This window comes from Fundulus heteroclitus, chromosome 6 (genome assembly GCF_011125445.2).
Source record: "Fundulus heteroclitus isolate FHET01 chromosome 6, MU-UCD_Fhet_4.1, whole genome shotgun sequence".
Lineage (NCBI taxonomy): Eukaryota > Metazoa > Chordata > Actinopteri > Cyprinodontiformes > Fundulidae > Fundulus > Fundulus heteroclitus.
In genome coordinates this window covers 9074146-9087311 of record NC_046366.1, presented here as the reverse complement: position 1 = coordinate 9087311, position 13166 = coordinate 9074146, and the positions used below count along the sequence as shown (strand labels likewise).

General features: G+C 42.9%; 2 protein-coding genes across 2 annotated transcripts; one reads left to right on the top strand and one right to left on the bottom strand.

Moving 5' to 3' along the window:
• The first annotated feature begins 31 nt into the window (after window positions 1-31).
• ndufb3 (NADH:ubiquinone oxidoreductase subunit B3) lies at window positions 32-3949 on the top strand. The gene is made up of 3 exons (XM_012868385.3): window positions 32-139; window positions 2157-2285; window positions 3713-3949. The coding sequence occupies exons 2-3, from the start codon at window positions 2158-2160 to the stop codon at window positions 3861-3863; spliced, it is 279 nt and encodes a 92-aa protein (XP_012723839.1). The 5' UTR covers window positions 32-139; window position 2157; the 3' UTR covers window positions 3864-3949.
• Window positions 3945-11463, bottom strand: LOC105930242 (UDP-glucuronosyltransferase 1A1). Its single transcript, XM_012868351.3, has 9 exons — window positions 10598-11463; window positions 9601-9664; window positions 9102-9250; window positions 7096-7223; window positions 6186-6279; window positions 5920-6045; window positions 4731-4818; window positions 4412-4631; window positions 3945-4320 (listed from the first exon to the last, which is right to left on the bottom strand). The coding sequence occupies exons 1-9, from the start codon at window positions 11081-11083 to the stop codon at window positions 4050-4052; spliced, it is 1626 nt and encodes a 541-aa protein (XP_012723805.2). The 5' UTR covers window positions 11084-11463; the 3' UTR covers window positions 3945-4049.
• Between the last annotated feature and the right edge of the window lie 1703 nt (window positions 11464-13166).

Genomic DNA, 13166 nt, shown 5'->3' with positions numbered 1-13166 from the left:
ATGTATACCACAATTTGTACGTTCGCGTTTTAAGGAATCGCTTTTTTTGTCCCCAACGCGATGCCGTAACTTTGCCGTAAAGTGTTGCTGATTGTCGCAGTCTTCTCTTCAGCTGCAGAGGTCACAACAAGTCGTTCAGGTACATCGATTTGTCTTTGAAAACCCTTAAATCTTCCTCAGATCAATGCTGCCATGCATCGGGTTGTGATTATAAATTATCCCCGCAAGCGGATCTGTGAGCAAAACCAGGTCTTAGAACGATTTGGGCCTTAAATTAGCGTCGCCCAGTACGGCGCTAGCTAGCGTGCTAGCTGTTAAAAACGCTAATGGGACAAGTCCAGCTTTTGTGTTTCCTAAAGAAAGACATTTATTTTACAGAAGACAAGAAGAAAAACACCTAAACGTAAATAATACATTTTACAGTATGCGGGCAGCTTGGTTTAGCCTTGGATAAATTAGTTACTGTTCCTATTTTATCTTCATTCAGGTTGTCTTTCTTACTTTTCTGCCGAAACGTTGTAATATTTATATTATTTACAGTTTAACGTTGGCGTAGTAAAACCTGCTAGAGCAACACTAGGAAAATTAATAATGTTATGAATAAAATGTTACCCAGTTTGTTGCTCACCTTCAATCCTTTACTTCTAACCTTATGTCTTTGAGACATAGATTTTAATTAATTGAAAATGTCCTATTTAAGTTCATTTATTTATCACACCAGCTTTTTAAGATAGATCTTTGTAATTATTCTTTTATTTTTTTCATTTTCCAGTATTAGTTTTTAATTAGGAGTATGTGTTGTCTCTTGTTACCCTAACGCTGCCGCAGCTCCTGCAGCTATTTGCCTGACATCCAACCCACAGTATCTGACTAGAAGGAGTGCGCCCCCACGTTTCTGTATTTTATTACAACTTTTCATCGGATAACACTGAAGATATGATCATTTGATACAGTGTGCAGCTTGTATAACGTTGTAAATTAGTTGTCCCCTGAAAATAACTCGACACAACCATTAATGTCGAAGCCACTGGCGATTAGTGGAAATTTCCAATTTGATCTCAAACCATTAATTTTGTGTGCCCATCATTCTATTGCAGCACTGAAGATGTCCCACAGATGCTCAACAGGGTTTACCTCTGGAGACATGCTTGGCTAGTCCAGCACCTTTACCGTCAGTCTCTTTAGCAAGGCAGTGGTGGTCTTGGAGATTTGTTTGGGGTTGTCATCATGCTGGTGTAGTGTCCTGCAGACCCGTTTCTGACAGGAGGAGATCATGCACTGCATCAGTACCTCACAGTACGTGTTGGCATTCATGGTTCCCTTGTTGAACTGCAGCTCCCCACAGCTGGCAGCACTCCCACCACCATGCTTGACCCTAGGCAAGACACAGTTTCATTGTGTTCCTCACCTGGTTGACACCATCTGACCGAAATAAGTTTATCTTGGTCTCATCAGACCTCAGGACACGGTTCCAGTAATTAAGTGATTTGTTTTGATCGGACAGCAGATACACATTGTTGTAGAAGCTGGACACTGATAGCTTTAATGACTACAAAGCATCACACCTTCAGGGTTGTCCCTGTGAAAAGATGGAATCAAATATTTACAAAAAATGTGATGGGTGTACTTTCTTTAGTGAGATAGTGTAGATCATTAATCAGTGAACGTCAACGTGTGTGTGTTGTCTTTGTGTTCTCTGTGTTTTCTGTAACCTGTACCAAAAAAAACTTTTCTTTGCTTCATCAGAATGTCTGTCTCTCTCTTTTTATTTGAGTTTTTTTGACATCTTTACCTCATTTAACAGTTTCATAATCCCTTTCTATAAGAGCTGGATAGAAATACAGTTTGAATCCAGTGTATATTAGGTTGCCATGCATTAATGTACCGCCAGATAATGATACATTAGGTAATTTTAATGGATTTCTACAATCTCCTTTATCTGATGTAGATTTTTGTCAGACAAAGTACGGAGGGAGGAAAATGCGTCTTAATCACAATCCATATTTTCTCTGCAGTTTTAAACAGCATCTCAGGAGGAATTGTTTAGACTTTTAGACAGTTTCTGTTTAAAGATGCAACAATTTTTTTTCATCGCATTTAGAACCTGGTTTACAAGACGATTGAGACGCATTCAATATATATATTTTTGTTTTTAGCATGGGAGGCGATCACGGCCACAGCAAGCTGTCCATGCCGGACTGGCGACAGTGGAAGACAGAAGGAACGCCGCTGGAGTTCACGCAGAAGAGACTGGCGGCCAGAGGCCTCAAAGACCCGTGGGCACGGTCAGTATTTTAACACGTGTCAGATAGATGGTGTTAAAGTGTAACTCACCCCCTTGTAAAAGCATAAACCTGCTCCCCGACAAAGTTGAAAATCTATCAAAGTGGGCAGGGATACACGGGAGTGTGCTGTGTTCAGGATGCGGGTGGAGGGAGGCTTGTGGCTCAAAGCGCTGACTCAGTGAAGCCTAAACCGGTGCTGCCAAGGTAGTGGAGGACAGGATCTGTCCAGTTATATATCATCATATTTATTTTCTGCTTTGTAACTCAGAGCGGGATCACTCACTGCATTGCGCATCATGATTCATTACTAATCTTAAATCCAAGCGGGGTTAATCTACTCTTTGCTCTGACTGCAGGCGGGTTTCAGGACGAGGCAGCAGCTGTCTGCCTGTGGGACAGTCACTGCAGAACGCTTGGTGCTTTCTCGTAAAGCCGCCAATAACACATAAAAAGTTGCTACATTTGTTGCTAGTCACTTTTCTGAAGAAAAATAAAGTCGCACCCCACAGCGGCAGAGCTGCTGACGGCAGATTCTCCACGTTACGTCACAAAAGCTTTTGAACCAATAGCAATATGGATTAAAAATTCAATGCAGGAGGGCGCCACACTAAGAGTTTTAATCCAGATGTTGTTGAATTTTCCAGCTAAACCCTTTAGCAATGGTTTGGAGAGAGTTTACAAAGCATCAGAGGATTCTCACTGTGCAAAGTATCAGTCATGAGAAAAGTCGAGAATATCCCACAGTGCCATATGTGGCCCATGGCACAGTCAGCGCAACTAGCTGGAGTACCTATGACCTCTCTGATGTCACACAGACTGGATATTTCTCCTGAGCTGATGAGATACCAGGACTGAAACTGGGCATAAAAGTTGCCAAGAGGCAAACGGCAACACTGAAGGAGATGCAGGATTTTCCAATAAGGGCAGATCGTGTTCTTCGTGGGACGACGCTTTGAGCTCCAAAAAGCAATAAGCTTCTGCCATCAGGTAGAAGAGGGTAAAATTCAGGTTTTGGTCCGTCCTATAGCCAACGCCCAGAACTAAATCTTAGAGAAAATAAATGTTGAGTCGCCTGAAGGAGGCTGTGGACCAGAGATCTTCTCCCGGTCTGATAGATTTTGAGAACGTTTGCAATGTAGAGTTGGCAAATACTGGCAGAATTATGACGTAAGATGCTGACTGACTCTTGCAAAAACTGAACGATGAAATTAAATCGATAAAATACTAGTTTAAGGTAGCGCACACGTATTCAATGATATTGCAGCTTTGGAGTTAGTTTTCCTCCTAATAGATTTGTCTAATTTGATTTGGATGCGACTAGACTCTTGTCACATTGTATCTGGACAAAGTTTGTCAAAGTCAGATGTTTGTGCTGTAAAAAAAACTGACACGTCTCTTTTCTCCCCTCTGTCTCCATCTGCCTGCAGCAACGAGGCGTGGCGGTATTCAGGCGGCTTCGCCCGGGGCGTGACTCTATCAGAGGTGCTGCTGAGAGGATTTAAGTGGGGCTTTGCTGCATTTACTGTCGCTCTGGCCATAGAGTACACCATGTTTCCTCCAAAGAAAGGGGGACACTGATTCTCCTCCCTGGAGCAAGCACCATATGTAAAGTGATCCTGTGATATTCTGTATTCTTTGGTTTAATTAAATCTCTGTTGATAACCGCCTGGATTTCTTTATTTCTGCATCAGGATTTTATCATGTTTTTTAAAACGTTCCATTCACTGAGGGATGAAGATGGAAGAGCAGCATTTACAGACCCTCCTAGTCCGTCTTCCTCTTCCTGCTCAGTTTCCGGAGGCACAGTTTCACACATTTAAACGTCAACGTTACAGAAACCAGCAACACAGTAGCTAGTAGCGCTAGAACGTCCAGGCAGTGGTACTGGAACCAGTAAAGCTCATGGATAGCTGGTCTGAGGTGCTTTGCTCCTTTGTGTTGCATCACAAATTCTGTCCAGAACGCCGACAGGTCCAGAGGGTCGATTGGGCGGTCGTTATGGAGAGCTGAAAGCTTGCTGATGTTCTCCTTGTACCTGAACACACAGAGGGATGGGGACGGCTGGAGTGAAGCAGATGCAGTTCACGTTCTGAAACAAGAAGCCCAGGTGAGGCCTAGCCTCCTACCTGGTGTTGTTGATGACCTCCTTCAGGCCCTGCAGCAGGCTCTCTGTGGTCATGGAGGTTATATCCAGCACGAGCCCCGCTCCTCTGCTGGCTATCTTCTTTGCGTTGTCGGGCTGCTCTGCATTCAGCGGTACCATCAACATGGGTACAGCATGGCACAGACCCTCAAAAATCCCATGTGAGCCAGCATGAGTGATGAAAGCTCGAACTCCAGGATGAGCTATAAAAAAAAAAGATGATTTTCACATAAAGGGTATTTTCGATGTGTAAATCTTGATGTTTAAATATTTCCCAGGGTTATTAAACGCCTTTTAGCTACCTAACAGGTCGTTCTGAGGCACCCATTCCATCAGCTTCACATTGTCTGGGATCCTCCCGGGAACTTTGCCGGTGTACCTCCAGATCACCTAGCAAAAGAGTAAATACAGTTTTAGTTTATGCCTGGGAACCAGCAGTGTCTTACAAAATTTCATAGTAAATGTTTTCCCGTTTTGTCATCCAAAAGGAAATGATACAGGATTTAAAAGCTTTGCTTCAAACTATAAAAGAGCTGTGAGTCTTTTGGAGGTATGTCTCCTGCAGCAGACTGAATGTTTATCCGGGTATTTGTGAAAAAGCTCGTTCAAGCTTATCGCTTGATAAGCTTGACTTGGCAGCATCTGAGGACGTTAGATTTTCTAGCTTTGCCAAAGATTCTCAGGTTAAGCTTAGCCTACTTTCGTCTTGTCTCTAGACCAGGGGTCACCAACATGTGATGCCCTCATCCTTTTCAAAAAATAGTAAAACCCTCCATGGAGCTGCATCGAAAATGTTATTTTAGTTAATTGCTCTTCCTTTTTACTTGTACATACATAGCATTAAAATGATAAATCCATTAAAAACATGTTTATATTACATAAAGTTCAGGTGAGCTCTGACTCTTGTAGTTCAAAGGTCAGTACAGGTAGCCATTCGTATGACACAATACCAGTGAAGTAGCTCTGAACTTCTAAAAGGTTGGTGACCCCTGCTCTAGACAAAAGTCCTGTATTGTATTACATTGTCCTGTATTTACCTCCATTTATTATCCCATCAACAGGCCCGTATTAAGACAATGTGGTGCTCCTGGGCACTATACCTCAAAGCCCCCCTCCCCCCCCCCCCACCTTACCCGTGCTGTCCTCCGGTCAAAAACATCAGACATAATCAAGGGGATTTCTGTAATGTAATTTACTAACTTACACAACTACATGTAGGCATATGAGCAGTGAGCAATATTCAAATATCTCATTTTAAAAAAAATCTTGATTTATTTATCATTTATTATTATTGTGACATCAGTGTTCACAAAACGAATAATGCATGGTCTTTTAACAATTTCAAGTAAATAATATAACAATTTATGAAAAATATATTTTTAAAGCATGTGTCATGTGGTCACATGAAATGACAATGTGACAGAATGTGAAAAGGTTTAAGGAATAGGACCGCTTCTACGGGTCGCTGTGGTCTCATTAGTGTCCCCGTACCTTCTGTGGAATCTGCCTGAAGGCATCTATGAAGGTAGAAGTGATGTCCTCTGGCAGGTCAGAAACCATGGAGCCCAGAGTAAACACCACAAACCCATGCTCCCCCGATATCCACGACGCCAAATCCTGAAAACACGCACACACGTTGGAGCTTCAGAACACTTAAAATAGCTTTTCCTTCTCGTTCTGTTTCGTCCGGAGCATTTAAGGAAGGATGTCAAGGAAATAAAATCGAGTGTTGCATGTGGAGAGTTAAAGTGTCTCACTTCAGGAAGAGGGTTCCTCACTTTGCAGTTGATCCCACCAACCAGAATAACGTTCGGCATGAGAGGCCGGGGAAACTCCAGCGTGAAGTCAATCCTGTGTGAGCAGAATCATGAGGGAAGGGCCGTTTCTTCTGTATACCGCATTAACACACAAGACATATCTCTACACATAGTTAGGAATCGTGGCGCATCGGAGTCTGAAACACAGTCGGAAAAAAGTTGGGATGAAGCAGTCAGGGTTTGACGAGCCTGTGAGGGGCTGGGATTAACTCTAGTAGCAGGAGAACTACGCTGAGAAAGCATTGCTTTGGAAAATCTTTCATGTGGAGATAAAAGTTACAACTTTACTGTAGAGAAAACCTTTTTCAACCTAGGAGCCATTTCAACCTCTCTGGGACTTGAGACAGCTGGAATGGGTTATTTTAACCACACGTTTCTGGTCAAACAGGCAGTTTGTCTCTGTTCTGCAAGAAATGAATGTCACCTACTCCAGCAAGATGAAAGAAGACATCCAAACTTTTATGACAAACAAGTCCCATAGCCAGGCCATGTGCTAATAAGGGGTTTATCTGGGCCAAGTAAATGTATAAAGGTTAAAGCAAACACTAAACATCTGGAAGATCCCTGTCCACATTTTACCCAAATCTCAAAGGTAGAAGAGTGTATGAGTAGAGGGCTGTCCTGCCAAGGATCCTGACCTGACAGCATTAAGGGTAATATAAATGGAGACCTTTGAAAGAAGGAATAATGGAAATGGTGACGTACAGCTGCTGCAGGATGTGGATTTCACAATCAATGACATTTTGTGTTGTGAGAAAGGAAACAGCAGTAAAAGCTTTATTATCCTAACTTTTTAAAACTGTGCACACAAATGTAAAAAACGTCGAGAAATTATCTTTATACTTCCTACCTGAGGAGCCAGATATCAGATTCTGCGAAAACATCTGCGATGGCCACCTTCTCCTCCAGGAAGTCGTAAGCTATCTGGTCAAAGTGCCAGTACAGCAGGCGGCATAATAAGGGCTCCAGTAATGCCACCTGTATGTCACAAAGAAAACAAGACGGTGGACACGGTTAAGAAGCACTTAAAAAGGACGTGCTGGTGGCGCAGCGGGACCCATGTACGGAAGCCTTAGTCCTCGACGCGGTCGACCACGGTTCGACTCCGACCCGCAGTTCTTTGTCATGTCTCTCCCCTCTTCCACCCCCCTTCCAGTCAGTCTACTGTGTTGAAAAGCGAGCCAATAGAGCCGCGAAAAATCCCCCCAAAAATTTTTAAAGGAAAAAAGAAACCCTTAAAAAACCCCTGATAAAATCAAAGTAGCCTTGCAGCAAGAAGGCCCTGGGTTTGTTCTTCATGGAGTTTGCATGTTCTGCCTGTGCATTTATAGGTTCCCTCCAGGTACTCCAACTTGCCTCCACAGTCTAAATACATGACTGTTAGGTTAATTGGTCTCTCTAAATTGCCCTTAGGGGTGACTGTGGTGCGTGACTGGTTGTCCTGTGTGTGTCCCATGATGGACTGGCAACCTGTCCTGGGTGTACCCGCCTCTCTCCAAATGATAGGCAGCAGTTCCCCGGCCACCCTGCAAAGATAAGTGGGTATGGATAATGGATGGAGCATTAAATAATAAAAAATAATAATAACTTGGACCTTTTTGTGAATAATGGAATATCTTTTCTTCAGCTCAAGAAGCAGGACCTAAATTATTTGATATTTTTCAAATGCCTGCATATGTCCATTTCTGCTGTTAAAACAGAGGGCTGGCCGGACCTAATGAGCCCCTTCACCTGCCTGCCCCACCAGACGAGTGGCTCCAACAAGAGCGATCTTAGTGAAAACACTGGTAGAGATTATAATACATGAATTAATAATTTGGTGGTTGGAGGATGTTCTTGTATCAACTAACCAGTCTTATCTCAATCTAGAATAGAGGAGCCATCGTCTTCTGTCTATAGCCCCTTATCCGTTGCCACTCCTGCCATGCCTGGGGCTTTTCAAACACTGGGTAGCGTTTCCATACACATTTACCCAGATAATTTCACTTTCCTGGGGTTTTGGTCCCTTAAGTGACCCAATACTTTGGTTTGGTTTCCCGGGGCTTGTTGAATGGGCGACAAGAAAAACTGCCCGCCCCAAGGGTGGAGTAAGGAGATGAGGAGTTTACAAACCTATCAATTTTATAACCTTAATTTATTACAAAAAGTAGTTTTAAGATGTCTTTAGGTTAGAAAGTACACCTCCAACCTTCATCAGTGCAGTCAGTTCGTCGGGATTATGAGCCAATTATATAATATAATATTATATTAAGGGTTCACTAAATTTGTGGGGAATATCTACACATGACAGATATCAAATGTGAAAATCCTGGCTGGATGTTTCTCTCGTTTTAAGTTAATTATAAACTGTTTCGCAACAGTTTAGTAATTTGTGTGTGTGCGTGTGTGTGTGTGTGTGTGTGTGTGCGTGTGCGTGTGCGTGTGCGTGTGTGTGTGTGTGTGTGTGTGTGTGTGTGTGTGTGTGTGTGTGTGTGTGTGTGTGTCGCGCATGTTTCCTCCGCTTTCTCTGCCATGGATGGAGGAGAGCAGTGTGCCCCGCCCTCACACTAAAGTGGCTTATCCAACAGGTTATAGGAAAATAAGTTTTGCTGATCAATAGTCGGTGATACTGTACTTAAAAATTGCCCTCTTTGTTCTTGTCATAGCTGAGGAAAATTTATTGTCATAAAGCTCCAGCTTGCCAATAGAAATTTGCCTTCATTCGGCAAACTTTAGAGCACAGATCATGGTCTTGTCTCCCCTCTGCTTCTGTCCCACCACCCATACCACTGCCATTGACCTGCTGCACAGGCAGAAAAAAACTATGCTTTATTTTTATTTAGGCTTGTAATGGAAATGTGGCTTGTATGCACTCACCAAGGTGTTGACCACTCGCTCTTTGAAGTTCATTCTGTCTGTGTATCCAGTGAAAAATCGAGGCACAAAGGATGGTGGGGAGGGACAGCCTGCAGCCTTCATGTCCAGAGAACATGGGACCCCCCTCAATAAGTTAATGGTGGGGAGACCTGGAAGGGATCTAGCACAGTGAACTGGGTTCTGCATGATACAGTAGTCAGCTGGTGACAAACGATGTCCAACGATATTTGTTAGCGCCAGAAGAAAGACAGATATCATGAATTTCCTGTAAAGGCCTGAACCGTAACTTATATTCAAAAAGTTTAGGCTCTTGTTAGAATGGGCTCTGGGCTACCTCTATAAACATGTCAGCTAATAGTTCTGGGATTTAATTTTAGTCAAGATGGAATTTTTCATTGATGTGCCTCTGGCAGCACTTCGAAAAATATTTGTGATCCCCTGACCTGCTGCATAGGAGAGCAAATACACACAGATGTAATAAAAAGGAGAAGTGACTCACCTAATTTCCGAGCAATCAATAAGCCCGTTGGGACTAATGGGTCAGTCAGAACTGCGTCAAAGTTCTATGGAGTACATGAGACGAGATGGAGAGAAAAACAATTCTGTAATTTTACATAAAGTGTATTCATTCTCTTTACCCAAACAAAAATTGTAAAAAAAAAAATGTATTTTTAGTATTTGGGTAGTTTGCAAAAAGTTGTACTTGACTATGGAGTGAGGTAAAGGTTCACCCGCACTAGGACAAAGAATACTAAACAAACAACAAGAGGTATACTGAAATGGTTTGCATCAAAACGTGGTTGTGTGTTAGAATGGCACAATCAAAGTCCAGGCGTAACTCCTTCCTATTGGAAGTAAAACTTGACAATGTATTAGACTTGACAGCTCTTCTCCGTCCAGTCTGACAGAGTTTAATCGTTTTGTGAAGAAGACTATTAATGTATAGACTCAGTGGGTTTGATTATGGTTTTTATTTGTGTGATATGGTTAATGGTAAGTGTAAAATGCTGTTTTTAATTAACAAACAGGGGTTGATTTTAGCCCTCTGCTCTGTAGCACTTTGAGATTTCATCGAAAAGTAAAGTGCATTATAAATAAAATGCATTATTATTATCATAAAATAACTACATAATACATCGGAATTGGTGGTTATTTAGATGCTTGAGACACTATCAATGTAGTCAGTACATAAATTAATAGGTTTTGAGCAATGTGTGCTGCAATAATATGTGTTTTAGGAAGTTCCGTATATGTCTTTGTCCTTTTTCAAAATGACTAAGACATAACCATTGAACCAGCAAACTGTCAATTACAGAACAACCTCCCTAACTCTTGCGCTACTTTTGCCACTAAATAAATAAAGAGCTCCAAGAGAAGGAGCTGAAATAATGCTTGAACATTTTCGTCCTTACATATGTTTACTGCACGTCTGAAAAATAGTTCAGGCAACAAATCTGAGTTTAGTCTTGAAAAGACGTCTTCCTAGTTTCACCCACCTGCTGTGCCAGGTGAGAAATGAGGCTGGTGTTGAACAGCAGACTCTCTGCGGTGCTGTGAAGCAAACCCGTTATTCTCTGGATGTGAATGAATCGCTGCTTGATCTTCTCCATGAAAGGCGTTGCAGATTTTTGCAAGATGTCCTTGTTTGAAGACATCAGAAAATCTAAGTAGTCCTTGTCATAGGGAACAGGAAAGGTGATGGTATCATAGTATTTCCCTGGACCCATCCGCATGTTGACCTCCGGAATCACCACAGTGACCCTGTGTCCACGCCGACCCATTTCTTGTGCTACGGCTTTTATACCCACCCAGTGACTCCCATCCATGGGCACTACCAGCAGGTTGCCTAAAAATCCTGAAGAAGAGCTGCTTTTGGCAGGAGCGGGTCCAGTTTCTGCGGAGTCCTTCGCTTTCCCTGCGGCACCTCTGCCCTCTAAAGCCATGCACACCAGGAACAATGGCAACACATCTGATTTCCTCATGCTTCTTCCTGTAGGTCCAGTGCAAGATGAAAAATAGTAAAAAAAAAAAAACAACCTGCCGTTGCTCTGCTTTGAAAACAGGAGAAGGCTGTAAACGCTTCAGCCCCTGTGAGCCCTCCTGCTGCTGGAGCTCCTTTGTTACAGCTGTGGGTGATCAAAGTCCTCACCAGAAAGTTGAGCAATCATCTCAGTCAACACTAACCAGAGCTCAAGAGTGTTGATTCTTTAGTTAGTAATAGAATTACTCCCTACCACTCACAAAGAACCTCCCTGAGGAACTGCGGATGTCTCCCTTTCCGCTGAAGAACTGAGGTAAAGTTCAGGGGGAGGCGGCGTGTGCAGTACCGGAGTGTTTGCACAAACTGAAGTAATCCCAGTCAGGGGAAAGTTGTGGGATTTGCAACAGAATACCGTGCCTTACCAGCCTCTTTCTAATGCAGATAACAAGGTATAGCAGTGGAACTTGCTATTCTTATTCTACTTGTGTGCCCCAAAGCAATCACACACACTGTTGCCTTGCAGTATGAAACATTGCTGTTACAGAGAAAGTCTCTCTTAGAGGGAGGTTTCATCCCATTTGCCAACATGGAATACTCCAGCTGGGGGCTTACGCCTGTCTCAGGAAACCACGTCTGGTAAACAACTATGTTAGAAATGTCAGTGTCTCTAACTCTGCACAACATTTGCATATTTGCACACTTTGCATCATTGCATCTCCATCTAGCATTATAAATGCTATCGAACTCTTAGTCCTTAAAAGCATCCTTGCACAAATGCCCTTGCAAAACCCAATTCTGCACATTTAATGGTTTGTATACTGTGACCTTCTCCTGCATTGTTTACATTTCTATTGTTTTTTATAGTGTATTTTAAATCTATGTTTACTTTTAAATCTCTGCTGCACCTAAAACTGTAATCTAACTTTTACTGCAATTTACAAAGCTGTATGCAACGAAATTTTGTTCTGTACGCACTCTGTGCATACAAAATGACAAATAAAGTTGTCTAAGTTTGAGCTCTGGCTGACAGAGCAGCTGGATTTTCTGTTTGCTGTCATTCTGTCATTCAGCTGGAGATCGGCACCGGTCCGAACCCAGCAGGGATAAACGTGTTAGAAAATGGATGATGGATGGTCTGGGCTATTTCTTTTTCCTTGCCATCAATATCTTTGCCAACTGGCGCCAGAAAATACTATTATTGGGCTTTCTTCGCCTGGAAACAAATTTTCACAACACCTTACAGATTGAATAGCCTCGTGAGACCATCCTGATCTCGCGAGGTTTCAAGGTTTCACTCGCAGATCAGTCTGGATACTCTCCGTTAAAGAAAATTTGGAGCCGTTCACCAAACGAACGTCCAATCAGCGTTGGCTTTGAGGCGGGTTGAGGTGTGACGCAACGGGAAGCGCGTCAGTTCAGTCTAAAGAACATGGCGGCTTCAGCCGATGAAACTAGCGTTAGCGTGGCTATCGAGCAAGTTTTATCGGAATTACAGAGTATTTATTTGCTGAGCTAACGAGCCTTTACTTGCAGCAGCAAGAGTAGCTTGGCTTGTGGTTGTGTTTTCGTCGTCGCTCTGTTACGAGTGACGACGAATCTGATTGGTTCATTTGGCCCGTCTATCACCAACATAGGCCAATCAGCTAACCAGTATTTTCGCCCCTTCCCAAAATTACTTCAACGGAAGGTTTCCAGATGGATATGCGGAGCAAATCTATCTGGCGGAGTCAGGTAACAGATTGAACGCACTCAGCTGAAAATACAGCGATCTGATTGGCTGAGCAGCAAAAATCGAATCACGTGACCTCTCGGACGGGAGCGCAACCGTTTAGATTTTTTATCAGCAATAACTTATTAATGTGCAAGTGAAAACATGGGAACATTGGTGTTTTGAGATCACTGCTATGTGTAGCAACTTTTCCCGGTGGAAGAAAGTTGCCCCCTGACAGTTCATACGAAACTTCTTAAGGAGACGTCCCACAGATTCTGGCCCACGGACTCGTTTTGAGGAAACTACGGTTGTAGCTCAGTGTCTGCCATGCGGTGGTTGCGGAGAGGTGTCTGTTTTGTAGAATAAATCATCC

What these genes read in the sequence shown, in the direction of transcription:
- ndufb3 (XM_012868385.3), top strand. Translation starts at nt 2,158, where the DNA reads ATGGGAGGCGATCACGGCCACAGCAAGCTGTCCATGCCGGACTGGCGA. An exon ending in CTCAAAGACCCGTGGGCACG is followed by an intron (nt 2,286 to 3,712) that starts GTCAGTATTTTA and finishes ATCTGCCTGCAG; the next exon opens with CAACGAGGCGTGGCGGTATT.
- LOC105930242 (XM_012868351.3), bottom strand. Translation starts at nt 11,083, where the DNA reads ATGAGGAAATCAGATGTGTTGCCATTGTTCCTGGTGTGCATGGCTTTA. An exon ending in TCTGATATCTGGCTCCTCAG is followed by an intron (nt 6,280 to 7,095) that starts GTAGGAAGTATA and finishes CTGCTCACACAG; the next exon opens with GATTGACTTCACGCTGGAGT. An exon ending in TGAGGAACCCTCTTCCTGAA is followed by an intron (nt 6,046 to 6,185) that starts GTGAGACACTTT and finishes GCGTGTTTTCAG; the next exon opens with GATTTGGCGTCGTGGATATC.